Source organism: Leptonychotes weddellii, chromosome 3 (genome assembly GCF_054177405.1).
Source record: "Leptonychotes weddellii isolate Sample4059 chromosome 3, ASM5417740v2, whole genome shotgun sequence".
NCBI lineage: Eukaryota > Metazoa > Chordata > Mammalia > Carnivora > Phocidae > Leptonychotes > Leptonychotes weddellii.
This window is the reverse complement of record NC_138371.1, coordinates 7448386-7475710: the sequence shown is the minus strand read 5'-3', so window position 1 is coordinate 7475710 and position 27325 is coordinate 7448386. Positions and strand designations below refer to the sequence as shown.

General features: G+C 46.6%; 1 protein-coding gene across 6 annotated transcripts in view; it reads left to right on the top strand.

The window, feature by feature from the left end:
* ARMC9 (armadillo repeat containing 9) overlaps positions 1-27325 on the top strand; it is a 137082-nt gene that overhangs the window by 98795 nt on the left and 10962 nt on the right. For 4 of the 6 annotated variants that reach the window (XM_081813413.1, XM_081813412.1, XM_081813411.1 and 1 more), the window contains one exon: positions 17022-17126. The exons of the other annotated variants lie outside the window; for them this stretch is intronic. In XM_081813413.1, the coding sequence (XP_081669539.1) occupies positions 17022-17126 (105 nt within the window). The remainder of the gene's footprint in view (positions 1-17021; positions 17127-27325) is intronic. 6 annotated transcript variants of the gene reach the window in all.

Genomic DNA, 27325 nt, shown 5'->3' with positions numbered 1-27325 from the left:
GAATGAGGGGACACGAACCACACACAGGCAGCTCCCTCGGAATCGGAGCTCCCACTTTGGGGAGGTGAAACCCACGGGGTTGTTTTGATTGAAGGCACTGTTTTAATACACACACACCAAGGAAGTAGAGTCAATAAATTTATCGCTTACAGATCCCAGAAATTGGGGGGCTGGGGGGCGGGGTTGGCTTGGACAGTGAGGCAGTTCTCTGTCCCAGGTCAAGAGAGGGCAGGGGGATAGAGAGGCAGGGTGGTAAGCACCTGTTACTTGTAAGGTGGTTGGGGCAGAGGTCACTAACTTTTCTCAGACTTAATTCTAAGTGGTTATTTTTAAAGATGCCTAGGAAAAGCAAAGCAGGAATTTATTGCAGGAATCCTAAACTTGAGTCCTTATCTAAATGTCCAGACTCTTGAGTGTGAGTAGGGTTATTATACTATAAGATGCATAGGATAAACAACTCTGAAAAACAAACGTTTTTCTCGTCACACCAAGGTATTGGGGATTAGGACTGCCACATATCTTTTGGGGATACACAGTTCAGCCCATAACACTAACCATTCGTATGTGATCTTTGGTGAGATATCTCTTCAAATATTTTGCCCATTTTTAAAACTGGGTTGTTTGTCTTAGTATTGAGTTGTGAGAATTCTTTATATATTCCAGATACAAGTCATTTTTCTGATACATGATTTGCAAGTATTTTCTCCCAATGTGCGGCTTGTCTTTTCATTTTCTTTTTATCTTATTAAGTTGTTTAATTCCAGTATTGTTAACATATAGTGTTATATTAGTTTCAGGTGGCCTGTCTCCCTTTTCTTAACGGCATCTTTTGAAGCACGAAAGTTTTTTATCTTAATAAAGTCAAACTTACCTTTTTTTTTTTTAATGGTCTCTGTTTTTATTGTTGCATCTAAGGACTCTTGGCCCCACCCAGAGTTTGTCAGCTTTGGCACTGTTGACATTTTGGGAGAGCTAGTGCTTTGTTGTGGGGGCTGTCCTTTGTGTTAAGGGATGTCTCACAGCATCCCTGGCCTCCACTCCTTAGATGCCAGTATTATCTACTCCACTCCGGGGTTGTGACAACCAGAAATGTTTCCAGACATTGCTAAATGTCCCCTGGGAGGGGACAAAATCACCCCAGTTGAAAACCACTGGCCTAAACCAACATGGCAAAGATTTTCTCCTGTGGTTCCCTCTAAGAGTTTTGTAATTTTAGCTCTTACATTTAGATCTAGGACCATTTTTAGTTCATTTTTATTGTTTGGTGTGAGGTAAAGATCTAAACTTATCATTTTGCGTGTGAATATCCAATTGGCCCAGTACCATTTGTTGAAAAGATATGCTTTGACCTGTTGAATTACTTTGTCAAATTGTCCCTCTGTAAAAAAAAAAAAAAAAACAAAATCAGTTGGCATAAACAGAAGCATTTATTTCTGGGCTCTCATTTCTGTCCACTTGATGTATGTCTGTCTTTGTGCTGACACCACATGATTTTAGTTACTGCGGCTCTACAGTAGATTTTGAAATATGAGTTCTCCAGCTTTGTTCTTTTTGAAAATTTTTAAATTTGTTTCATATTCATTCACATTTAATGTAATTACGGATCTACTTGGGTTTAATTCTGCTATTTGCTGTTTTCTATTTATGTCATCTTTTTATTCCTCTCTTCTCTTCTTCACGTGGGTTGCCTTTGGTATTAAGCAAGTGTTTTTTGGCATACCATTTTAATGACCATTAGCTTTTTAGCTGTATTTGCCTTTTTCCTTTTAAGCTGGCTCTAGAAATTACAGTATGCATGTTTTACTTATCACAATCTGCTTCTGGTCAATACTGTCTGTTTCTGGTAAAACAGGAGAACTTTGCACCAGTATATGGCTCCATTTCTGTTCCTCTTTTGTGCTCTGTTCCCATATATACTACACCTATATTTATTATCAACACAGTGTTGTAACTCTTTGCTTTAAATAGTCACATGTCGGGCGCCTGGGTGGCTCAGTTGGTTAAGCGACTGCCTTCGGCTCAGGTCATGATCCTGGAGTCCTGGGATCGAGTCCCGCATCGGACTCCCTGCTCGGCGGGGAGTCTGCTTCTCCCTCTGATCCTCCCCCTCTCATGCTCTCTGTCTCATTCTCTCTCTCAAATAAATAAATAAAATCTTTTTTAAAAATAAATAAATAAATAGTCACATGTCTTCTAAAGAAATTCGGTGAAAGAATATATCTGTGTCTCCACCCACATGTTTACCATTTCCAGAGCTCTTCATTCCTTCCGTGTGAAGTTACCATCTGACCTCAGTTCCCTTTCGCCTAAAGCTCTGTCTTTAGCATTTCTGGTAATCCAGGTCTGTTAACAGATTCTCTCTGTTTTTCATACCTGGAATTGCCATTATTTCACCTTCATTTTTGAAGGCTCCTTTCACTGGATGCAAATGTCTTGGCCAACGGGCTTTTTTCTGTTACTTTGAATATGTCATTCTTTGCCTTTTGGCTTTCACGGTTTCTGATGAAAAGCCAGCTGTTGATTGTATCATAGATCATGGTTTCCCTGAACGTGACGAGTTCTCAGCAATTTGATTGTGATGTGTCTGGGTGTGGTTTTCTTTGTGTGTCTCCTTGTTTGGGTCCATTGAGCTTCTTGGGTCTATATAATACAGGGGAGTGGTCAGCCATTATTTATTCAAATATTCTTTCTGCCCCTTTCTCTCCTCTCCTCTGAGAAATCCAATTACAAGTATTTTGGAATTCTTTTTTTTTTTTTTTTTTTTTTTTTTTTAAAGATTTTATTCACTTATTCATGAGAGACAGAGAGAGAGAGAGGCAGAGGGAGAAGCAGGCTCCCAAGGAGCAGGGAGCCCGATGCGGGACTCGATCCCAGGACCCTGGGATCATGACCCGAGCCGAAGGCAGACGCTCAACCATCTGAGCCACCCAGGCGCCCCTGGAATTCTTGATATTATCTGACAGATCCCTGAGGCTTTCTTCATTTTCCTTCAGGGTTTTTTTTCTCTCTATTCTTTGAGCCAGATGTTTCTGTTGCTCCGTCTTGCGGTTAAGTGATTCTTCTTCCATCTTATGTCTGATGTTGAGCCCACCCACTGCATTTTTCATTTCAGTTATTACGCTTTTCTGTTCTGGAGTTCCATTTGGTTCCTTTTTATAGTACCCATTTCCCAGTCAAGATTTCCTGGGTTTTTTACTCATTTTTAGTATATTGGCCTTTAGCTCTTGAGCATGCTTTCCTTTAATTCTTGAAACAGTTTTATGATAGCTGCTTTGGGGTCTTTGTCTGCGAAGTCCAACATCTGAGCCTACTCACAGTTCGTTCTATGGCGACTTTGTCCCAAGTATTGGCCAGGCTTTTCTCTTTTGTCACCGTGTCTAGTAATGTCTTTGGTTGAAAAGTAGGCCTCATAGATAGTATGTTGTGGTGACTCTGGATTATGTTTTGTCCTCCTGAGTATTGTTGTTGGTTTTAGTAAACAGTTACCCTGCCTGGCCTCTGACCAGGCGATCTCGTCCCTGTGCTATGCCCCACCCCGGAGGCCACCCTGTGTAGTTAGCCTGCCAGTCAGCCATATGGGCAGAGATTAGGTTTACATACCTCAAGTCAGGAAGATTTCCACCTGCTGCCACTTGAACCATGTGTAGAGTTGAGGAATACATTTAAACATGCAGAAAGAGTGCAAGTCCCTGCCCAAGCTTTTAATTTTCTCTGGGCCCCCTGGAGTTTTCGGCCTGTGTCTACAGTTTAGCAGTCAGGGATGCCCGGAGATTTTATTACCTCAGTTTTTCTGCAGCCCTTGCTTCTGGCTACTCTACTTGGCTACCCTTCGGCTGGTAAAGCTGTGGGTTTTCACTGCTTGAAATAGATGGGAACTCCCCCAGGCGAGTGGACCATAAATGTGCCGTTCTTGCCCAGCTGCCAGAGCACTTCCCCAGTGAGCAAACACTTCTCAAGGTGCTGCCTGCCATCGGTCATTTTCCAGTGTTCTGAAATGATTGTTCTTAATAAATGTGTCACATTTTGTACTTGATTTCTGTAGAGGAGAATTGCCTGAGCAACGCGTGTTCCTATTACCAGACATCACCAGGGACTATTCTAGGCCCTAGGGAGAGAGCACTAAATAAAATAGATACTCTGTCGGGAGGAATCAGACCTTAAACAGATAAGCAGCTGGAACTATAATATGGCAGATGAGAGTGAGTGCCTTGAAGAACAGTCAAGTGGGAAGGGCACAAGGGAGCGAGCCCCATGACGGTGGGGACAGCAGACGGCCAGACCCTGAAGTAGAAGCGTACTCGGGTGTTCTAGGAACAAGGAGAAATAGGGAGGGGATAGGATAGGGGGCAGAGAAGGTCGCCATGGTCAGATCACCTAGGGCCTTGAGAAGAACATGAGCTTTTATTCTGAGAGAGGAAGGAAGCTGTTGGAAGGGATTTTGTGAGAAGTGACATCTTCACTCCTCTTGTTGCATCAAGTGCAAGCGCTGCTTCCCAGTGAGAAATAGAACTGCCAAGTGAATTCGGTCAGTCACTGATGGGGCTTAACATTCCTGTACTTGAACTAAGCTCTGAGGCACCGAGACCAGGCAGTCTGTGGACCTCATGAATTCTGGGCTGAGGAGGCATTTGGGCTTAAAAAACATCACCCACCTTAGCACCAGGGACCCTTGTTAGGGTCCTGACTCTACCACAGACAAGAGTCGGTTTCTCTAAACGGGCCAGTTGCTCACCGCCCTGAACGAGAGCAGGGCTCAACCCGGTGTCTCACTCGTAATACATATTCGGTATGTGCATTTGCACTAACAGACCGTGAGGCTAGGAAAGTGCACACATACTCTTTAAACTGCTAAGTGATCTGTAATCGTTCCTTACCACTCTTACTTGTCATCATCTTCCAGAAACTGGAGCTCATCATTCTGAAAGTCACTTTCATCTTCCCGTTCATTTCCTTTTCTGCTCCACGCCCTCACTTAAGGCTCATCTCCATGCCCTCCCGACTGCCCGGTCTCTTTCCTTCCCAGCCTGTCCGGCATGTGGCCACCAGACCGTCTTCCGACAGCAGGACTTGGGGCACGCAGGGACATGAGCACTTCATTTCAAATTGGGGAACATTTTAATCTTTCCCGAAAGTACAGAAAATAATATAACAGACAGCTGTGACTCTGTCCCTTCAGCCTCCACCCCTCCCTTCCTCCCTAGCATCAACCACTGTCCTGAAACTGGTGTACAAAATTTCATGGAAGATTCTGTACTTTTATAATATCGTTATGTTTCCATAAACAAATACGCTATTGTTTTATGGCTTTTAATTTTACTTAAATGGCATAGTATGCTGTGAATCATTTACCAACTCGCTTTTTCCATTTCATGTTATGTGTTAAGAGATTTATTCACACCAGTACATGCTGCCCTAGCTCATCCGTTCAACTGCCATATGGCCTGGATCCATTCTTTCCTGAGGGACAGCAAGTTGTCGCTGTGTTTAACACGGTGCAGCGAGGAGCTTCCTCACACACGTAAATGCTTCTCTCAAGTACACACCAAGCCTGGGCTTGCCGCATCCTGGGTGTACAGAAGGGTCTCATCTTTACCAGCTCCTGTCCTCATGCTCGCCAGGGTGGCTGAGCCCATTTACACTTTCCCTTTTAAAAAACATTTCTGGGGCGCCTGGGTGGCTCAGTTGGTTAAGCGACTGCCTTCGGCTCAGGTCATGATCCTGGAGTCCCAGGATCGAGTCCCACATCGGGCTCCCTGCTCAGCAGGGAGTCTGCCTCTCTCTCTGACCCTCCCCCCTCTCATGCTCTCTATCTCATTCTCTCTCTCAAATAAATAAATAAAATCTTTAAAAAAAAAAACATTTCTGTGCTCCCCATCATCTAGTAAAATTAAGTGGCTAGTGGTGGCATTCAAAGCCCCACTCAGTGAGACCCCAATCTATCTTTTTTTTTTTAAGATTTTATTTATTTATCTATGAGAGGGAGAGAGCGTGAGCGGGGGAAGGGGCAGAGGGAGAAACTATCTGAAACGGACTCCGTGCTGAGCATAGAGCCTGACCCGGGGCTCCATCTCACAACGGTGAGATCACAACCTGAACCAAAACCAAGAGTCGGACACTCAACTAACTGGGCCACCCAGGTGCCCCTATGTTTATCTTATCTTTCACATTACTAGCTTTATTTCTTCATCTAAAAAAAGAAGGATAAATAATCATTACGGAACCATTGTGAGATTAAAGAGTTAATCTATGGCACATAATGGACACACACAAAAATTATAGTTTCCTCTTTGTCCTTTCTGTCCAGTTAGTATCAACTTGCTCCTCCTCCTGGAACTGTGCAGAATAAATCTACTGCAGAAAAGCTGGGGCAGGTGGGGAGGGGTGGGTGTTAAAGCCAAGGCTAGGATGCTATCTTACTTTGATAGATAGCTCCTTGGCAGGTCGGTTTACTGTTGCAGCTCACTGGGGTCTTGGGTCAAATTCTTGTCTCCTGTCACGTGTGCTGCCCATATCCTCACCAAGTCCAAGGTGAAGGGGAACAGGTGGGGCCAAGCACAGAAGCCTCTCTGTACTCCCCCAGAGACCCTGAGAAATGACAGACCCTTGCCGACTGTTGGACAGTGATTGGCTGAATCTAACTACCAAGGAAGTGGTTGGGTTTGAGTCCTGCCCCACACTTACCAGCCGTGTGGCCTTGGGCGAGTTGGTTAAACTCTCTGGGCCTCAGCATCCTCATCTAGAAAGTAGGAATATAAATACCCATTTCCTCAGGTGGTTGCAAGAATCAAATGACATAATTGCTGTAAAATGCTAGTGCAGATTCAGTGCATGTGAGCTGGTTTTAACATCATCGTAATCCAGAGCCAGGCTAGACTGGAGCAATCCAGAGTCTTCTAGAATAGAGGTTCCTCCCATGTTTCCTGGCCAGAGATGGAACTGGGCCCAGTGAGGGGGTGGCCAGGGCAGAGCTGGGGTCTTAGAGAGCAAGGAGAAGAGAAGTTGGGCACCCTCAGTGGGTGAAGGAAGGGAAGGAGGCTGTTGGCAGTGCAGATTTCCAGTAACAGTGGGCCCATGAGAGTTTTCCTGAAAAACCGAATGAATTCAGATTCCTGCCCTCCATCCCCACCCCACCCTGGGGATTTGAGAAACACAAGAGGCTCACTTTTCAGATCTCCTTCATCTAGATTCTGTGAGGACTTTGAGGTCCATCTAAATGTCCAGAACATATGTGGTTTATTGAATAATACTTTCCCTTATGACGTTCTTGCTGGCTCATAAGAAAATACCTTTGCTATGTCAGGGGCACGGTTTCCACTTCTCGGGTGGTGGTTCCTTGTTAGCTAGCCCTGCCCCTGCTCACTCCTGCTTGGGGGGCACACGCAGGCTTGGTCCCGGGATCTGTTGTTCCCCTGAGCCCCCCAGCTCCTGAGCACACTCACAGGACCCCTGTTTAGAAGGAACCACGATTCAGGTTACCCGAGTCCTCTTGTCTGTGTAAGGCGTGGTCTCTGGACCCCGCTGTGCTGTTGGCTACTGTCTTTGACTTCTGGTCCTGTGAAACCTCCCGGTCTCTTCTGATTCTATGTATTCTGCATTGTAGTAAGCTTGCTTCTGACAGAGCAACTGTGCCACCTTCTCCATGTATCTTCACTTAGACTTCAGAAAAAGTATAAGCAAGCAAACTGAGAAGCTAAAGCAATGAATTGAATCAGAGAAGGGGCGCCTGGGTGGCTTGGTCAGTTAAGTGTCTGCCTTCGGCTCCTGGGATCGAGCCCCACATTGGGCTCCCTGTTCAGCCTGCTTCTCCCTCTCCCTCTGCTGCTCCGCCTGCTCTCTGTCTGTGTCATATCAATAAAATCTTAAAAAAAAAATAATCAGGGAAGTAAAGGGTGTGGGGGTTTCACTGGTTTCTATCATGTGGTTAGTTATGAACTGGGCTGGTGGTTAGACCAGCTGTCATTACCCCGGCATGCCTTCTGTGAATGAGAAAGTAGCTGTCTAGAGCAACTTCTCAGCATCACGATGAGTCCTCCAGGATCCAGGACCTGCCTGCATCTGCAATCCTGGGCACACGCTTAGAGCTGCAGAAGTGGAAAGGATCCATTCCATGGGGAAATCTATTGATTAAACTGCCTGCCTGGTCACCTCGGTCCACCCTTTCTCTCCCATGTGGAGTGTTTTTCCCTTATTTTTACAAAGAGTGAGATTTACAATTCAGTGTTCCGAGAAAATGTCTCAAATTTAAACCGCTGGTAGAAGTCTTGTAATTATGTCAAGTGGAAAACACACTCAATACTTTCACTTGTCGTATGTAAAACCACTTGAATACATTCTGCTCTCCACATTATATCTGGAAGAATCTGAGTTTTCAAATGCATTTAGTGGTCAACCTTCGTTTTGTTTTCAGGCCAATTGCTTAGAGTCTGGTTTGCCTGGAGTATTATGTATCTAAAGCCTCCAGTTAAGAATCTTGTAGTGTCATAAGATCACCGAGCTGCTTCGGGGAAGCTTCGTATTAGAACATCTAAATTCATCTCGGCTCAAGTGCCTTTTTTACGAGGCATTCTTAATTTCTGGAAGTAAACAGTTATCGCCGAGCTGTACCTTTGGTAATCTGATACATTCTGCTCGAGTACATAAAGATCAGTAATTTTACTAAAATTCCTCCCAGCAATGGTATTTAAAACCCACCCTTCTGAGGCATTTCTTCTTGAACCATTTCCTTATCCATCACCTCTTTGCTTCACAGAGTAGATTTCAAAATATGTTTCATTTGGAATTCATAAGCAGAGGGGGAAAGTTAGGGTGGCTGGTGCTGTTTTCACACGGTGCCTTCTGGCCCTGGGGGCCACCACCCTCAAACGCTTGCACTTGCACTTGAGCATGCGGGGTGAGTAAAATTCTTCCCAGCCAAATCTGTGAAACGAATGGAAAGTAGTTGCCTCTTGCCCAGGTGGACGGCATAAACTCTGGTTTTCAGAGAATGCTTCCTAGGTTTGTCCATTTCAGAAAGTTCTACATCCTCAGTGGTTTTAATCCACTTGGCACCAACGTTCAAAGTGGAGCTAGTGCCCCGCTATCAGCAAGCATCATTTCTGGTAGGCTCTCTGCTTACATTTCCCACCGCATCTAGTGCTTTCCTCTGCCTTCCCAAGCCTCCCTCTGCACAGTTTCGCAAGTGCTGCTAGAAGCGGATTGAATAGTATTGAATTAAGCCCTCGCTTCTCTTTGTTACATTGCATTTTCCACCTCAACAAGTACAGCTCATTTTACGTTTGCTCTTTACATTTCAGAAGTCTTAACGTGCCTCCATTTCCCTTCTACTGATATTAGTGTTTCTTAGGAAAACCAGGGCTGTGACTTGTCTGTGTCAATGCAGTATGTGGCTTTTCAAAATCAGAGAACTTAAGAAATGTCCTCAGTCAGGAAGTCATGATTTTCAAGGAGGCAGCAAGATGATCTCATCCGCCGAATGGAGAAACTGAGACACACTGACAAGACCCCTGTCATTACGAATGCCAGCCTCAGTACAGAACTTTCTTAACCCAGAACTGTCAATTGAATAATGATTTTTCACTTCCGTGTTCCTGCCTTCGTGCATTGTGCACCAGCGTAATCTTACTGCAAACACCAGAGTATCTGTCCACATGCTGCCGTGGACAGCTGTGACAGAGGAAGCCAATTCTCCAGGTGGTCAGTAGATGGGCCGTGGTGCCCTGGTGCTTTCTCTGGCCCCACACTCCCATGATGCGCTGCGACTCGAGTTCCCTTTCATTAACGGTTGTATATATTAGAGACCAAATGCAGAAAGCGTCCTGTGTTTTTGGAGGTTAGGGAGGGCCTATCCATTATCAATGAATTTAACTATAAAGTAGTTGTAATAAAAAAAAAAAACCAGGGGCGCCTGGGTGGCTCAGTCGGTTGGGCTCGGGTCTGCCTTTGGCTCGGGTCGTGATCCTGGGGTCCTGGGATCGAGTCCCGCATCGGGCTCTCTGCTCTGCGGGGGGCCTGTTTCTCTCTCTCTCTCTCTCTCTCTCTCTGTCAAATAAATAAAATCTTTAAAACAGAAAAAGAAAAAAAAAAACCCCAGCTTCAACATGTTTTAACTAAAAAAGAATATTGAATAAATATTTCAGTGAACCTCTTACTAGCTTTGGAACAAGTTAATAAATCAAGCTTATCTTGCATGAGCAGCACTTGCTAGTGTGTATATAGGTTGATTTTCGAGTGTCTTACAGAGGTGCTTGTTGTCCAGGGTAAAGAGAGAACTCTGGCTAACATTGGCTGAGGTGAGCCATGGGCCGTTTATTTTTTCATCGAAATGGAATGTGGACGTTTGTTTAGTTTTTTAACGTTTCATATTCCACCCTGGCATGGAAGTGGGGTATCACTAGTCCCTCCGTGAAACTGTGCTTTATATGCCCATTTCCCGCCCGTGCCTCCAAGGCTTCAGCCCCTGGAAAAGGGTTGAAATACTACCCCGCTGCCCAGAGCTCCCTGCCACTCGCTCTGACCACAGAGCCTGCCGCTTTTGTTCACAGAGAGCAGTCGCTTTCCTAAAATGATCCGATCATGTACACACTATTTGATCACTAAGATGTTGGCATTTTAGTAAACTAAACGCTAAGCCATGGCCGCACCATAACTCGTACCTAGCTGTCCCAGAGCTGACCTCAGGTAGGGCCTCGCAGATAGCATTACCTTGAAGGAGCCCCGAGTGAAATTTCAGGATGGCGGCTACCCTAGCCCTTGGCCGAGCCGCAGCCTCGGCGAAGCACGAGGAGGAGAAGGCAGCCGCCCTGACTGTGGAAAATGAGTCAGGACTGGGGTTTACACTGCGCATGAACCTGGTGTTCTAGCAGGGCAAGAGTGGACTCTCTGTTTGGAATTGGATGGGACAGGAAGGAGAGGGACGAGACCGAGGGTTCTGGAATGCCGCTGCGGCTCTGCTCTTTGCTCTATGCCCTGTTGAGCTCCATCTCAGCCCTGTGTGAGGACCCTCGGGCCTCAGAAGACCCAGTCCGTTCAGCCACGGCCTCTCCAGACACAGTCTTCTCTGCAGGTCCCAAGTGGCTGAGTCAGAAAGATCTGGGCAGAAAGCGGCTGCCCCCAGCTTTAAGTCTAGACTCCTGGTCTCTAGGCCAGCCTGTCACTGTGGACTGGTCACTCCTCTCAGGCTCAGTCTCCACACCACACAGAATAGCATAGTAAAAGGAGTCCCCACGGAGCCACTCAGAGTACCGTGGAAATCAACGGAAGGTGGGTTCCTCAGTGGGCCTGTGGTCAGAGGAACATCTGCTCAGCTGCCCGTGCCCCGAGTAAGACAGCGCTGATGGTTAAAGAAGGCTCTGTGCTGGTCTGGGACCTGCCTCTCGGTCTCCTTTGGGGGCCATAAGCCAAACCCCTTTTTTTTTTTTTTAAGATTTTATTTATTTATTTGACAGAGAAGGAGACAGCGAGAGAGGGAACACAAGCAGGGGGAGTGGGTGTGGGAGAGGGAGAAGCAGGCCTCCCGTGGAGCAGGGAGCCCGACACGGGGCTCGATCCCAGGACCCTGGGATCATGACCCGAGCCGAAGGCAGATGCTTAACCGACTGAGCCACCCAGGTGCCCCTAAACCCCCATTTCTTAAGACAGCCCGTCCTGCGTGATACTGCCTAGTGATGGCAGATGGCATTATCCCTCTGTGTGCTAAAGAGAGCTTAGAGAGACAGCCTGTCCACCCTGCACCAGCCCTGCCCAGAGGCAGGCCCCACAGGAATGTGAGCCTTCAGATGCCTTGGAAACTGACTCAAATCAAATTCACAAACGACTGGGGCATCCAGAATGACGAGAAGTTAGTTTGAAAACAGGGACAGGGTACACTGTGTTTGCAGAATAGAGCTCTCTCTTCCTGTTGGCAAGTTTAGAGGAGCCAAATTACAGGTTGTTGAGTGGGCAAAGAATCAGGGGAAGGATTGGTTAGATGATCTCAGGGACCATTGGCACCAGGCCTGGGGCACCCCTACACCCTGAGGGCGGGACCAGCACTTGGCCTGCCAGCTTCCTCGGGGCCCCGTCCTCCCTCTTTCTCACTTCCATAGCCGGCCGGCTCCCCTCATAGACACATTCTTTCCTTAGTTCCTGTCAGGTGAAGGGCTGGTCTGTTTCGTATTGATCTTTATAATTTAACCTCAAAGGACAACGTCATCTCTGAAGTGTGGCAGAGAGTGGGAAAGAGGACTGCAGGTCCCCCTGTTACCCAGTTCCATCCAGGGGTAACATCTTGCAAAACCATAGTATAATATCACAGCCAGAACGTGAACATTGAGACATCCAGGATCCAGAGGATTTCCAGGACCACCAGGGTCCCTTTTATAGCCACACCCACTTCCCTCCCACCCCCATTTCCTCTGTAACCCCTGGCAACCACCGATCTGTTCTCCATTTCCAGTTTTGTCATTTCAAGAATGTCATGTAAATGGAATCATACAGGTTATAACCATGAGGAATGGCTTGTTTCCCACAACATAAGTCACTGGAGATGCCCCAGTTCTGTGTGTATCAGAACCTCCTCTATGGAGGTACCACGGCTCATTTAATCTCTCGTTCCCTGTTTTGAGTCATTACAAGGAAAGCTGCTGTAAGCATTCATGTACAGATGTTTATATGACGATAAGTTTCCCTTTCTCTGGGATAAATGCCCAAGAGTGCAATTGCTGGGTCGTATATAGTTGTAGGCTTAGCTTTTGAAGAAACTACCAAACTGTTTTCCAGAGTGGCTATAACTAGTTTTGTGTTCCCACCAGCAACGTAGGAGTGATCCAGTTTCTCTGCATCTTCATCAGCGTTTCTGATGTTGGCCATTCCGACAGATGCAGAGTGACACCTCAGTGTGGTTTGAATGTACATTCTCCAGATGCCTAATGATGTTGAACATTCGTATGTGCTTATTTGCCACCCATAGATCCTCTTTAGTCTCTTCATGTCTTTTGCCCATTTTCTAATTGGATTGTTTGGGCTTTTTATGTTGAGTTTTGAGAATGTTTTATGTGTTCTATTATTTAGATACTAGTCCTCTGTCAAATATGTGGTTTCTATTTTCTCCCAGTCACTAGCTTTTTGTCCCCTTCACAGGGTCTTTCAGCAAAAGATTTTAAAATTTCAGTAAAATCCAATTTATCATATTTTTTCCTTTTATGGATTGTGCTTTTTGTGTCAAGTATAAGAACTCTTTGCCTACCCATGGATCCTGAAGATTTTCTCCTATTTTTTCTAACAATTGGATACTATTACATTTAAGTCCATGATCCATTTTGAATTACTTTTTAGATAAAGCATGAGAATGAGAGTGAGGTCCATTTTTTTTCCCTATCATGTCCAGATGCTCTAGTATCATTTATCAAAAAGGCAGTCCTTCATTGAATTGCTTTTGCACCTTAGTCAAAAATCAGGTGGGCATATTCGTGTACATCTGCTTTGAGGTTCTCTGTTCTGTTCTGTTGATCTATATGTGTGTCCCTCTTGCCAATCCCACCCAGTCTTTAAACCTGTAGCTATATAATAAGTCATGAAATTGGGTATACTGATTCTTCCCACCTTACTCTTTTTCAAAATTTTCTTAACTATTCTAGTCCCTTTGCCCTTTCCATATAAATTTTAGAATAATTTTGTATATATCTACAGAAGAATCTTGCTGGTATTTTGATAGAAATTACATTAAATTCATATATCACTTTGAATAGAACTGACATCTTAACTCTGTTGAGTCTTCCAATTCATGAACAAGGTGTGTCTTTTCATTTATTTAGATCTTCAGTTTCTTTCATTAGTGTTTTATAGTTCTCAGCATACAAATCCTATACAGATTTTGCTAGATTGACACCTAAGTATTTTATTTTTTATTTTTTGTGAACAATTGTAAATGATGTTGTATTTTTCATTTCAGTGTCTTAATTTAAGTTCATCACTAGTATATAGAAATTGATTTCTGTATATTTATCTTGTATCCTGTGACCTTGCTGAACCCACTTAGTTCTAGGATTTTCGAGGGGTGGATTCCTTGGGATTTTCTACATAGACAATCATGGCATCTGCAAATAGAGACAGTTCTATTTCTTCCTCTCTAATCTATGTGCTTTTTATTTCCTTTTTTTTTTTTTTTTTTTCTTTATTGCTCTGGCTAGAACTTCTAGCACTATGTTGAAAAGAATGGTGAAAGGAAAAAAAAATGGTCAAAGCAGGAATCCCTGCCTTGTTCCCAGTCTTAGGAGGAAAGCATCCAGTCTTTCATCATTAAGCATAATATTAGCTATAGGCTCTTTATCAAGTACCCCTCTGTTCCTATTTTTGTCATGAATATTGTTGAATTTTGTATTTTTTTTTCATCCATTTATATGTTCATGTGATTTTTCTTCTTCACAAACCTGTTAATCTTATGGATTACAGTGTTTAAATTTTAGATATTGAGCCAAACTTGCATTGACAGAACAAACCCAACTTGGTCATGGCATATAATTCTTTTAACATATTGATCTGTTCCTCTATTCTGTTTGTTAAGGTTCTGTTAAGGATTTTTTTCCCTTTTCTTTTAACTTGATTATTAAGGATTTTTGCATCTTTATTCATGAAGGACATTTGTTTGTATTTTTCTTTTTATGATACTGTCTTTGTTTGGTTCTGGTAACATAAAAACTTCATAAAATGAATTAAGAAGTATTCCTTCCTGTTTTGTTTTCTTGAAGACATATAGACTTGGTGTTACTTTTTTAAAAGCTTGATAGAAATCTCCAGGGAGACCATGGTGGGCCAGGGAATTTTTATGAAATTTTATGAAGCAGTTTCCTTCATAATCATAATTTTAAGATTACTTGAATAGTCCTATATCACAATTTCATATTGAGAGGCTTGTGATAATTTGTGTTTTTATCTAAGTTGTCAAACCTATGTGTGTAGAGTTATTCATACTAATCCCTTATCCTTTTGATATCTGCAGGATCTGTAGTAATATCTTCTGTTTCATTCCTGACATTGGTAATTTGTGTCTTTTACCTTCTTTGTTGATCTTGCTTGAGACTTGACATTTTTATTAATCTTTTCAAAGAATCATCTTTTTGTTTGACTCATTTTCTCTACTGTTTTTCTGCTTTCCTTTTCATTGATATCTGCTCTGCTCTTTATTATTTCCTTCCTTTTGCTTGCTTTGGGTTTATTTTGTTATTTTTCTTTCTCCAGAAAGTTCTGGAGACTTTCTGTTTTTTTCATTTGTTTCAAGAATGTTTGTAATTGCTCATTGAAGCCGTTTTGTGATGACTGCTTTAAAATCTATGTCAGATAATTCTAGCAACTCTGTTATCTTGATGTTGGCATCTACTGATTGTCTCTTTCTGTTCAGTATTTTTTTATTTAAACCCAGATATTTTGAATATTATAAGACGTTTGATCTAGGGACGCTTGGGCGGCTCAGTCAGTTGAGCATCTGCCTTCAGCTCAGGTCATGATCCCAGGGTCCTGGGATCGAGTCCCATGTCGGACTCCTTGCTCAGCAGGGAGCCTGCTTCTCCCTCTACCTGCCGCTCCCCTCTGCTTGTGCTCTCACACTCTCTCGCTCTCTCTCTGGCAAATAAATAAATAAAATCTTAAAAAAAAAAAAAAGACTTTTGATCTAATTTAAGCTTTCTGTCTTAGCTGGCTGCTTCGACACTGCTCTGACAGGGGGAGCAGGGGCTTCTCCTCGTGACTGCCAGGTGTGAGTAGAAGTCCAGGACTTACACTCAGCCTCTGTTGACACCCATTGGTGGTGGGGGATGGGAGGAGAGCCCTTGCTACTGCAGGGCAGCGTGGGAGTTCCGGATCCCTTCTAGGCCCCCACCAGTATCTCCCTAACCAGAACAGGTAGGAGTGCCTCATTAGTGTTGCCCACGTTGCCCCGCCTGACAGCACAGGGGTACGGGGGGCAGTGGTGAAGACCTTGAATCTCCACCAGGCCTCCTCTGACACCATCAGAGCATGGAGCGGGGGATAGCTCGTTACCGTCAAGTGGAAGGCTAGGCCCTCCACGTGGTCTCCACTCTCACCTGGGGGTGGGCACCGCATTAGATGAAATCCCCCCTCCCTGCTTGCTCTTCTCTCATATCCCCCCAGCTGGGGATGTGGGGGTGCCTGATGACAGCCCAGTGTGGGTAGAAGCCTGGGCTCCCTGAGACCCTTGCTGGTGTGGTTGTGATGGTATCTTCTGGGGTGTTTGGTTATTTCCTAAAACTTCTCTCCTGTTAGGCTATCCCTTTCCTGGTCCTCTGGCTAGAGAGAGCAGGCTTTGGGGGGGTTTTTTCGTCTTCACCATTCACCTTGCTGGCTTGCTGGCTTCTTCAGCTCCAAGTGTGGAATCTGTAAGGAACAACGGAAACCCAGGGCACTCAGCACCTTTCATTCCTTGCGTCTGCAGGGACCTAACCAGTCTGCTCCTTCTCTCCATCTTTCAGGGTCTCTTTTGTTTATGTTATATATATAACGTCCAGTGTTTGGGGTTGTATTTAGTGAAAGGAATAAGGAACAGTATATCCAGTCCATCTTCCCAAAAGCAAAACAGCTCTTCTCTTTTTGGTGACTGTAAACTATTAGAGAAGAACAAGTTTTATGAGCCCCGTAAGCCCTGTGCGTATGAAGGCACGTGATAGTTACTGATGGACTGACTTGGCTGTTTGTGTGGTACCTAGACCTCACAGAGGGAAATTCTGAGAACTGTGGCTAGGAGAGACTGCTGGGTGTCTTATTGAACCTTCCCACACCTGTGGTCATGGAAGTGCTCCCTAGGTGCCCAGCTTCCGAAAGAGGGGGGCTGGCATTTTCCCTTTCATCTTCATGGAGAGGTTATAAGCAGAGGACAGACTGCCCCCAAAGCCCTTTGAAATGCAAACCCACCAGTTGCCAGCTTTGGGCAAAGGCCTTCTCATTCCATGGAGGGTGCCCACTTGGGGAGCCAGTTCTCTGGGAGTGCGTGGCCAGGGGTCCAGAGCACTCACCCCATGTGTCCTTTGAAACAGGAGGACCATGACACTATGGAAGCTGATCTGGACAAAGATGAGCTGATCCAGCCCCAGCTTGGAGAGCTCTCAGGCGAGAAGCTTCTGACCACGGAGTACTTGGGAGTAAGTACCACATGAGGGAGCGAGGGAGATGTGCAAAGGAGAGACGGGCCATTGATGCATTGAGCCTTTGCAGTGACACATAATGGTTTGGTCTGGTCTGTTACAATACTGTGTTTATGAGAAGTTCTGTGTTGGCCAGTTTGCCTGCAGGGGCCCTGAAGTGCACTGTGGCCCTAGCCACCTGTCCCAGAGCTGTTGGTGAACAGAAAGAGATTCAAATAAAACTAGAGGGCACATGCCCGGAGCCTTCCTAACATCTAAGGTGTGCCCATCTTTAGTGGTAATCATCTACCTGTCCAGCTTCTGAATTTTGTGCGCCTTATCTTGTATAAGAGAAGAGCGCAGCGGATTTGGAAGTTGTCAGCACACACGTGAGGTTGCCTGACGAAGCGAAGGGCAGAGGGGGAGAGGGTGAGGGGCTGAGGACAGAGAGGCGGACCAGATGTCAGGAGGGGGAGCAAGAAGAGGGGCCTCGGAGAAGGACAGAAAGTGAACAGAGAGGCTTGAGCAGAACCAGGAGAATGTAGTGCTCTGGAAAACAGAATGGAGGAGTGTTTCAGGATGGATTGAGTGGTCAATCTGAGCATCCAAGAGGCCTGTGGGGTCACACGGCCTAGATGGGGCCATAATCTGAGCTCCGAGAGCTCCCCGCTGACTCTGATGCTCAGCCAGCTCTGGGAGCCCCTGGTTACCACCCACTAGTGAGATAAGGAAGGGCGTGAGGCAGGAGGGAGCTACCGAGTGGCCAGGAGAGTGTGGCGGTGTCAAGGACCCACAGGGGTCTCACGAAACCATGATCAGAAGGCACGTCAGTGAACAGATGGAATGTTGGAGTGTCAGGTTTCTGAAGGGAGGAGCAATTGCACGGGAGTGGGGGCCAGTCGGACTGAAGCCCTATGACGGACGGCAGAGCACACAGGAGTGGAGGCCACTGGCATTAAAAGGAGCTCCCGGAATTCTGAAGCTGGTGGTTGACTGGGTCAGTCACATGGACTCTGACATCTCCTCAAATTAGTCAGGTTATGGTTGGAGCAGAAGGCTGGGAGCCAGTCTCTCAACGATCGGCCAGCGAGGACAGTGACTTGAGAAGGGAAAGCATGTGGGTGCAGGTGGCCTGAGCCTTGTAGGAGTGACGAGAAGCAGGACGTGCCTCCCCATCGCTGCCCCCAGCCCTGCCCTCCTCATCTCACCTTGGGCACTGGTCTCCTCAGTCACGGGCCCTGGTCTTCCTCACCTTTTGAAGAATTTCCAGGGCCCCAGGCTGGAGAACAGCACCTGTGTGCTCTGCTGTCCGTCACAGGGCTTCAGTTGAGGTTAGAGGACAGCCAGAGGCCCAGTTGTGGGAGCTTTGTAAGCAAGGGTGTGGGATTTTAGCCTGCATGAGCTGGGAGAGTCCTGGAGCAAGGAAGTGACTCAATTTGACTTGTTTCAATATATGACCTTCTGTCTTCACTCTGGCTGCATAGTGGAGAATGGACTATAGGGGCTAGGGGTGAAAGAAGGGAGATGACCCAAGGAGGCTGGGCCGGGGTGCCACCATTACCCGCCCCTTGCCTCTGGCCATGGTCAAGGCCTATAGCCTGTCACAGTCCTTAGCGTGTCTCCAGGGTCGAAGGAGTCTAATGGACTGTGGAGGCTCTGTTTACATTAGGTCAGGTAAGGTTAGAAGTGAGGCAGTCGGGTACCAAGCTGTCGAAGGGAGTCCAGAGCCCTGACGAGGCTTTGTTTCCTTTGGAAGAGCACTGGCTTTGTCAGGGAAGGACTGGGCTCCATTTGATAGGATGTGCATTTGTAAATATAGTCCCTCCTGCTTCATGGGCAGGAGATGAGAACAGAAGAGGTGAGTCGGTGGGGCTTCTTTGGAGGGTGGGAGCCACAGCCGTGGGGCAACAGCCCTGCGCCCTGGGGACCTTCCCACGGACGCAACCACGCAGGTGCGTGAGGGTCAGCAAGGGCGTCCCCCAGCTTGGTGAACAGAAACCTAAATGCAGTGCCCAGCTGAATGACTTGCGACACCTCAACACAGTGAAATGCTGTGGGTGAGATCTTATGTTGCTAATGGCGAAGAGTTTTAACAACAACAGGAAAAACCCAAGATGCAGAACATCTGGGACTCCCAGCTCACTCCTGCAGCTTGGGGAGGCTCAAAGGGGCAGAACTTGCAGATGGACCAGCCACCCAGTGTCAGGGCATCTGGAAATGGTGTCATCCTCCCATTCCATGCAGCTCTAAAGCCCCTGAATGTATATGTACTATCCTTTCACCAGAAGGAAAGCTTCCGAGTCCAGCATGTTTGCTTGTCTCGTTGATGTCCGTTACTCTCTGTGGAGATGTGAGGAATACGAATGACATACAGAAAGAATTCATTATATCAATGCTTCCTATGGCTGGAGTAACAAATGAGCATAAACCGGATGGCTTAACACACCAGACATGTATCCTCTCACAGTTCTGGGGGCCAGGAGTCCCAAATCAAGATGTCCACACAGCCAGGCCCCATGCGAAGGCCCTGGGGTAGAGGCTCTCATGCTTCCCCGGCTTCTCATGGCTCCTCATGTTCCTCGGCTGGTGGCTGTGTCCCTCCTGAACTCTGCCTCCGTCTCCAAAGGGCCTCCTCCCCTTCTCTCTTTCATAGCTTAAATGGACACTTGTCATTGGATCTAGGATCATCTAGGACAATGTCTTCATCTCAGAGAGATGTAACTTAATTACATCTGCAAAGCCTGCTTTTCTGAATGTCACATTCATGGGCTCTTGGGGTTAGAACATGGACATCTCTCTCTGGGGCCACCCCTCAACCCACCGCACCAGGTCACCGTAGGGTCTCATAGTAGAAGCGATTTTGGAAGTTTCATTAGAAAAGTGCATGTGGGGCAGTCATCACCCAGGGGCTCCATACGCTCCAAGTGTTGCCGTCTTTGTCCGTTAGTCAGGCTCAGCCGCCCTCAGTCAGCCTGTCTTGACTTGGAATGGACAGCCTGCCAGCCTGTGGGTGGGGGTCACCGATTTCAACGACAAGTCTGACTTGCTGTGCTTGGGCTCCAGGGCGGACAAGGGCTCTAAGTTCACAGCATCGTATCAGCTTGTGCCAGGCCGGGAACCTGCCAAAGATAGAAGACATTTCACTGGGGCCTCTGTGCCCAAAAGTCATGATTCCCGCCACCTCTTCTGATGTAGCAGGCAGATTGGAGGTTTCTCAAGATCACTTGAAAGATGTGGACTTTTCGAAACATTGTATCAGACCATTCAAAAAGTCTTTCTTGAATTCATGGCATCTGCCTAACACCGAGCAGAATGCCGAAAATTGAAGAGCTGGCTGTCACCTCGGAGAAGTTTACAAAAGAAGACACAGAGCAAATGAAACTGTGCTGTTGGCGAGGGATGCAGATAACAGCGAGGAGTGGTGAGTGGGTGAGCAGAGACTGGCTAGCCCAGGGTTCCTCAAAGCCCCAGACCCTCGAATGTGCCCAAAGATGAGTCTACGACCCGCCCCAGACCTCTGTACCGTAATCCCAAGAATCAGTTCTTGTAGACACCAGTGATTTGGAAACTATGGCTTGGTTGGGGGTGGCGGGGTGAGGGTGGAGCGGGAGCATCGGCGGCGGCCCACCAGGGTGTTGGGGGCTGGAAGGAAGCCATTCTCAGGATTCCTGGACCCCTTAGCTCCCCGCGCGGCCCCCCTGCTGGTCCTCACCCTCCCAAGTGCAAGCATACAGAGCTCCCATGCACCGCAGAGCCTGGCCACGGAAAATGCTGCAGACCACAGGGAGCTCAGAAAGCTGGCGACAGGAGAACAAGTCCCTTTTCCTAAGCTTGCATGAGAGTGGCAGTGGTCACATGAGATGTGCTGCTTACTCAGAATTCTGGTGGAAAGCAGCATGCCTTGCTTCTTCCCGAAGCCATGACCGTCAGCAGGTCAAGACTGATGATTTGCCAACTTCTCCTTGCTTGGTTATTTCTGAATTTTTTTGTATCGTCCATACTATGCTGAATAATCATTTAATTCTTCCTAAAAAGAATGCCCTGATTTAAATAGCTCTGTCGCCGTGGTTAAAGGGGCACAGACATTTATCATAGCATCTCAGTTTTTTGTTTTTATTTCAGAGTTTAAACTTATTGTTAGTTACCTTTAACGACAGTAATAGGCGTGTCTTAAATTGGTTCAGCACATGTCACGGGCCAAGCAAGCCCTGTGCTGACTGCTTCACACATCTGACTCCATTTAATTTGGTCCTCCCAACAAGCTACGGGGGAAATTCTCTTAGTGTAGCCTTTTCTAGACATGAGAGTTGAGGCTGAGGAAGGGTAAGGAACATTCTCAAGTTGATTTGAGCCTGCTTGCCCTTGTTCTGTCCCACTAAGCTGTGCCACCTTCTGGAAGAGCTGTCGATTTTCCAGTGAATTGCATGCTGTATTTGAAAATTGAGAGGAGTCCGACTGAGTCACATATTCATAATGTCTGTACAGTCTCAGTTTTAAGCACAGACTCAGTTTGGGGGGGAATGCCAATTGTAAAAGCTAATTACTCTCTTTCCACACTTTCTTCCCCCTGTCAAATGAAGGCCCAAATTCATGCAGTTTTCCAGGGACTGCCTGAAGGACTGGTTAGCCCTGCCTCCAGAGGATGTGTATGGAGGTGCGCCTGGGAATCTGCATCTTTATCACCACCATCCCCTGCCCCCAGGGGTCCTGAAGCCGCAGTCTGGGCCATGGAAACTTTGCCACTTGGGTGGTGGGCACAGCTGGCCGGGTGCAGGGCCGAGCCCCTCGGAGAAAGCGGGGCTCCAGGCTCCCCCCACCCCACTGCCCTCGGTAGAAGCACGAGGCTCTGGCAGCTGGCCCTGTTTCGCTGCAGCAAAAACCAAAACCAGAGAAGCAAAGGCCTCAGTTTGCAATTTTTTTTTTCAAATGTGTCTCCACTTTGGAGCTTTTTCTAATCACTTTGCAATCCGTTATTCCTGCTCTGCCTGCCTAATGGTGAAGACTCAGTGCCCTCTGCAGAGCGGGAGATCAGTTGGAACTAAAAGTCCCCATTCTTGTGTGTGAAAACACAACCGAACAAGCAGGAGGAAACAATCCCCAACCCCCGAGTATTCTAAATGTGTCTCTTTTTCTTTCTTTCTTTCTTTTTTTAAGATTTTATTTATTTATTTGACAGAGACACAGCGAGGGAGGGAACTCAAGCAGAGGGAGTGGGAGAGGGAGAAGCAGGCTTCCCGCGGAGCAGGGAGCCCGATGCGGGGCTCGATCCCAGGACCCTGGGACCATGACCTGAGCCGAAGGCAGACACTTAAAAGACTGAGCCACCCAGGCACCCCATAAATGTGTTTCTTTTTCAGTTTATTTCTTGTATTCTTTTTTTTTAACATTTATTTATTTTAGATTTTTTATTTATTTGAGAGACAGAGAGCGAGAGAGGAAGAGCACGAGCTAGGTGAGAGGATAGAGGGAGAAGCTGACTCCCCGCTAAGCAGAGAGCCCGGGATCATGACCTGAGCTGAAGGCAGACACTGAACTGACTGAGCCACTCAGGCGCCCCTATTTATTTATTTTTAATTAGTGTCTACACCAAACATGGGGCTCAAACTCACAACCCTGAGATCAAGAGTTGCACATTCTACCTAGGGAGCTAGTTAGACGGCCCATGTATTCTTCTCTCTAGTTACAAAAGAAATGCTTATTACTCAAAAGTCAGAAGTAAACAGCACAAACAACCATAATAACCATTGTTCCCTTCCATTTATCTCTACGGCGTGTCTTTCCTTTGTCACCTGCAGATAGCAGAGTCCTGCCTTATCCGTCCCACTGATGATACTGGGGGACATCAGACCCCAGGCTCTGTCCATGTCTTTCTACACTCTGCCGGTCAGTATGAAGGGAAGACCCAGGTTTTGTGGGGCCTCCGGCTTACAGGGTTTGGAAGGCCTTCTTTATTTTTTTTTTTAAAGATTTTATTTAGGGGCGCCTAAGTGGCTCAGTCGTTAGGCGTCTGCCTTCGGCTCAGGTCATGATTCCAGGGTCCTGGGATCAAGCCCCGCATTGGGCTCTCCGCTCCGCTGGGAAGCCTGCTTCTCCCTCTCCCACTGCCCCCCCACCACCACCTGTGTTCTCTCTCTCACTGTGTCTCTGTCAAATAACTAAATAAAATCTTAAAAAAAAAAAATAAAGATTTTATTTATTTGAGAGAGAGAGAGATAGCTAGAGAGTGCACAAGCAGTGGGGAGGGGAGGAGAGAGAGGGAGAAGTAGACTTCCCGCTGAGCAGAGAGCCCCACATGGGGTTTGATCCCAGGACCCCGAGATCATGACCTGAGCCAAAGGCCACCCAGGCGCCCCAAGTGGGGGAGGCCTTCTTTAAATAAAGGAATACAAAGCTAGTTACGAAAGTGAACACCTACTTTAGAATGAGAATGAGAAAATAAATCACAGTGGATTCAAATTTTAAGAATTGACAGATACCACAGACAGAAAAATAGTGTTTTTATTAATTAGCTGCTTTGCATAACTCATAGGGGCTTTTTTGTTTATTTTTGTTTTGTGCCTTTGATTGCCTCTACTATATGACAATGAGTTCGTAATGTTTTCTACAGAGGGAAAAGGAAATTAGTTCTTCTTGTAACGTATTTGATCAGATTTAGTCAAACTTGATCAAGATTAGAAAATCTTCTGGCCTCACATTTAGTTTTTGGTAAAGCTGTGTACATTTTTAGGATTATTGCTAAATTTGAGAACACCATCCTCAAGTTTCTTCCACAAACAAGCTGCAAGATTTGGGGGTATTTCGAGTTCTCTTGCATGCTGATTATTCGTAAGTACTCTGACAGCATAGGGAATTCCTAGAAGCCGTTCCTACCCCAGGATGGCTAGCAATTGTTTGGCTGTGCACCGAAGTGAGTGGGAATCCTATGAATATATCCCAGGAAACCCGCATTAAATGTCACCTGGACTCAGCATCCCCTTACCTAAGTCCTAAATTCTAGCCTCATGTCACCAACATGACAGGAAGTGTGACAAGGGAAGTCAGAGTAGGAAGAAACAGCAGAAGGGAAGTCAAAGTAGAAAAAAACAGCAGTAGTAAGTGCTTGCAATTAAAATATCCTCCTTTGGCAAATGTTACAAAAACATATGACTACATGAACACATTGCGAGGGCCCCTTCTGGGCCTTGAAGCTCCAGTTTCATCAGCTCCACGGCAGTCCTGCCTCCACGCATCAGCCCTTCATTCCCACTGTGTCGCCTCTGGGTCGTGAGGCGACCGATGCAGCTCCTGGCACAGATCCATGAGAAAGTCAAGAAGAGAGCCAAATGGGCAGACCGACCACATCTGCCCCCCTCAGTGCTTGTCCCCAAAGCTGCAGCTGGCCACTCCACTCCATTCTTACTGGTCAGAACTGGGTCACAGGACCCCCAGCTGCAAGGAAGTCTGGGAAAGGGACTATTTTTAAGTAGAAACATTTCTTGGGGGCGCCTGGGTGGCTCAGTTGGTTAAGCGTCTGCCTTCAGGTCATGATCTCAGGGTCCTGGGATCGAGCCCTGCGTCGGGCTCCCTGCTCAGTGGGGAGCCTGCTTCTCCCTCTCCCTGCCTCTCCCCTTGCTGTGCTCTCTCACTCTCTCTCAAATTAAGTAGAAACATTTCTTTGCCAACAAAATCAGAGTACTGTTAGTCAAGAGAGAATGAATATTGGGTGGGCAGCAAACAGTGTCTGCTCCAGCTCCCATATTATTTTCTATGTGGGTGGATGGGTGGGTGGATGGATGGATGGATGGGTGAATGGATGAGTGGGTGGATGGGTGGGTGGATTGATAGATGATAGAGAGATAGAGTACCTATATTTTCTTATAAAAATTCATACTGTTTTATTAGCATGTCACAATTTCTTTCTGTGATTCACCAATCCTTGAAAACTAGTCAATGGGAAATAACATTTTTTACCTAAATTGACATGTTTCGAACATCTTTTACTACTGAAAAAATTACATTCTGCTCAATCATGTGCTCCATTTTTTTTAGTAGCACAACGTTTTCTCAAACAAAACCCCCCATCTGTCACACAGATGAAGGCTGAGTCCCTCTGAACAAGTAAGGTGGCTGCCAGGAACCCATTCTCTTCTCTCTCCCAGTAGCCCCTGAGGCATTTCTGCGGAACTCGGTACAGTCAGCAGGTTGTTGGACTAGATTTCCTTTCAGATCTTTCCAGCCCCAAAAGGCTGCTTTGAAACTGAAGGTCCTGGAGACCTCGTGGGCTACCACGTGGCTCACCCTGAAGGCACAGCAGGTCATAAGGTGAGCAGGGGGCAGGCCCTCTGGGAGGTGGCTGCTTTGAGACGCTGGGTGTGCCCCGCACGGATCTGGGTCCTGCGTGCTTACCCCTCTTCACCAAGGACCTTTCCTCAGGCCTCTGGGTAACAGACCAGACACTGACCCACCGGCTAGACTCGGTTTCTTCATCCCCTGGAGAGCACAAATACCACCCACCTTATTTCCTAGGCCTATAAGGTTGTTTTTTTTTTTAAAAGATTGTATTTATTTATTTATTTGACAGAGAGAGACACAGCGAGAGAGGGAACACAAGCAGGGGGAGTGGGGGAGGGAGAAGCAGGCTTCCTGCTGAGCAGGGAGCCCGATGCGGGGCTCGATCCCAGGACCCTGGGACCATGACCTGAGCCGAAGGCAGACACTTAACGACTGAGCCACCCAGGGGCCCCTAGGCCTATAGGGTTTTAAGAAGATGGTATGACGGGGGCGCCCGGCTGGCTCAGTCGTAGAGCACGTGAATCTTGATCTCCGGTTGTGAGTTCAAGCCCCATATTGGTTCTATAGATCACTTAAAATCTTAAAAAAAAAAAAAAAGAAAAAGAAAATGGTATGGCTGACAGGGTTTTCCAAAGGCTGAAACACTCTCACATGTAAGTGTCCCCTAGGAGGGAGTTGGGAGGGCGAGCTCAGAAGGAGCACGGCGTGGAGGACAAGGAAGCAAGAAGGCACGTACTCACCGTGTCCCCTGGTCCAGTACCTTAAGACCCCACCTTCTGAGCCTTCTTTGGAAAGACCCGGGTGGCATAACGGAGGGAGAAAGAGAAGCAGGGGTGTTCTGGAGGTGCGTTTGAGGGTTGGACATAAGGCACCTGCTCACCTGATGAGTAGCTCGGCCTGTAAATTTGAGCCTCGATATTGGACAGGGCAGCGTGGCCGACGGGGAGTTTGAGTGAGGGGGGCCAGCAGTGTGACGGGCTTGCAGTTAAAGCATCCTTCCTCTGCGGGTCACACAAGAGACATAAGGGGAGGTGGGACTGCATTTTAGTTCTTCTGTAGAAGGCTGATCATGTGCCGTCTCCTCCCCGGAGGCTGAAGGCACCTTCTCTGTCCTCTGGCCCTGCTCCCCTTCCCACTGCCTCCCCTCTGCACCCCCACCCCATCCATCCCCCTAACTGGCAGCCGGCCCCACAGCGCGGGGAGGCCCCTTTTTTCTTTTCCCTACCTCAAACACGAGATCAACCCAAATAAGCTCTCAGCAAAAATCAAGGAATCAAAGATGTAATTCCAGTTGTTGTGTTTTTTTTAATTTCTGGCTTGTTTTTGTTGTTGTATAAGCCAATTTTTTTTTAAATTTTCATTTTCAAATAATTCTAGATTCACAGGAATTTGAAAAGGGAGTGTCGAGAGGTCCCGTGCCCCCTCCCCCGGTTTCCTGGGTGGTCCCTCTTGTATGACTGGGGCGCCACCTCGGACGGGCAGCCCACACCGGTGCCGTGCAGACTCTGGTTCCATTTCCCCGGTTGTACAGTCATTTCTTCTGTAAACCATTTGTCTTAATTGTGAACATAATCTAACCGTATTACAGAACACTTGGAAAATAAAGGGGAGAAAAAATTCCCCTTGGTTCTGCTGTCCTGCTTCCCACTGGATGCATTTTAGTGTTCGTTTCCTTCCGGTCTTGTGTGTGCTTTTAGCCTAATTGAAAGCATCATTTATATACAGTATTATAACCTTTTATTAAATGTTTTAAATAAGCATTTTTTCATAACCTAGTCTTTATCATTGTAAATGGCCACTTAATATTTCAAATGAATATGCCATATTTCACTTATTTATTCCTCTCTTGCCAGACACTTCGGTTATTCCGGTTTTACTCTATGACAGTTTTGTAACAAACAACTTTGTTTATTTAACATTTTCCGTATTGGGGGTTCTTTCCCTAG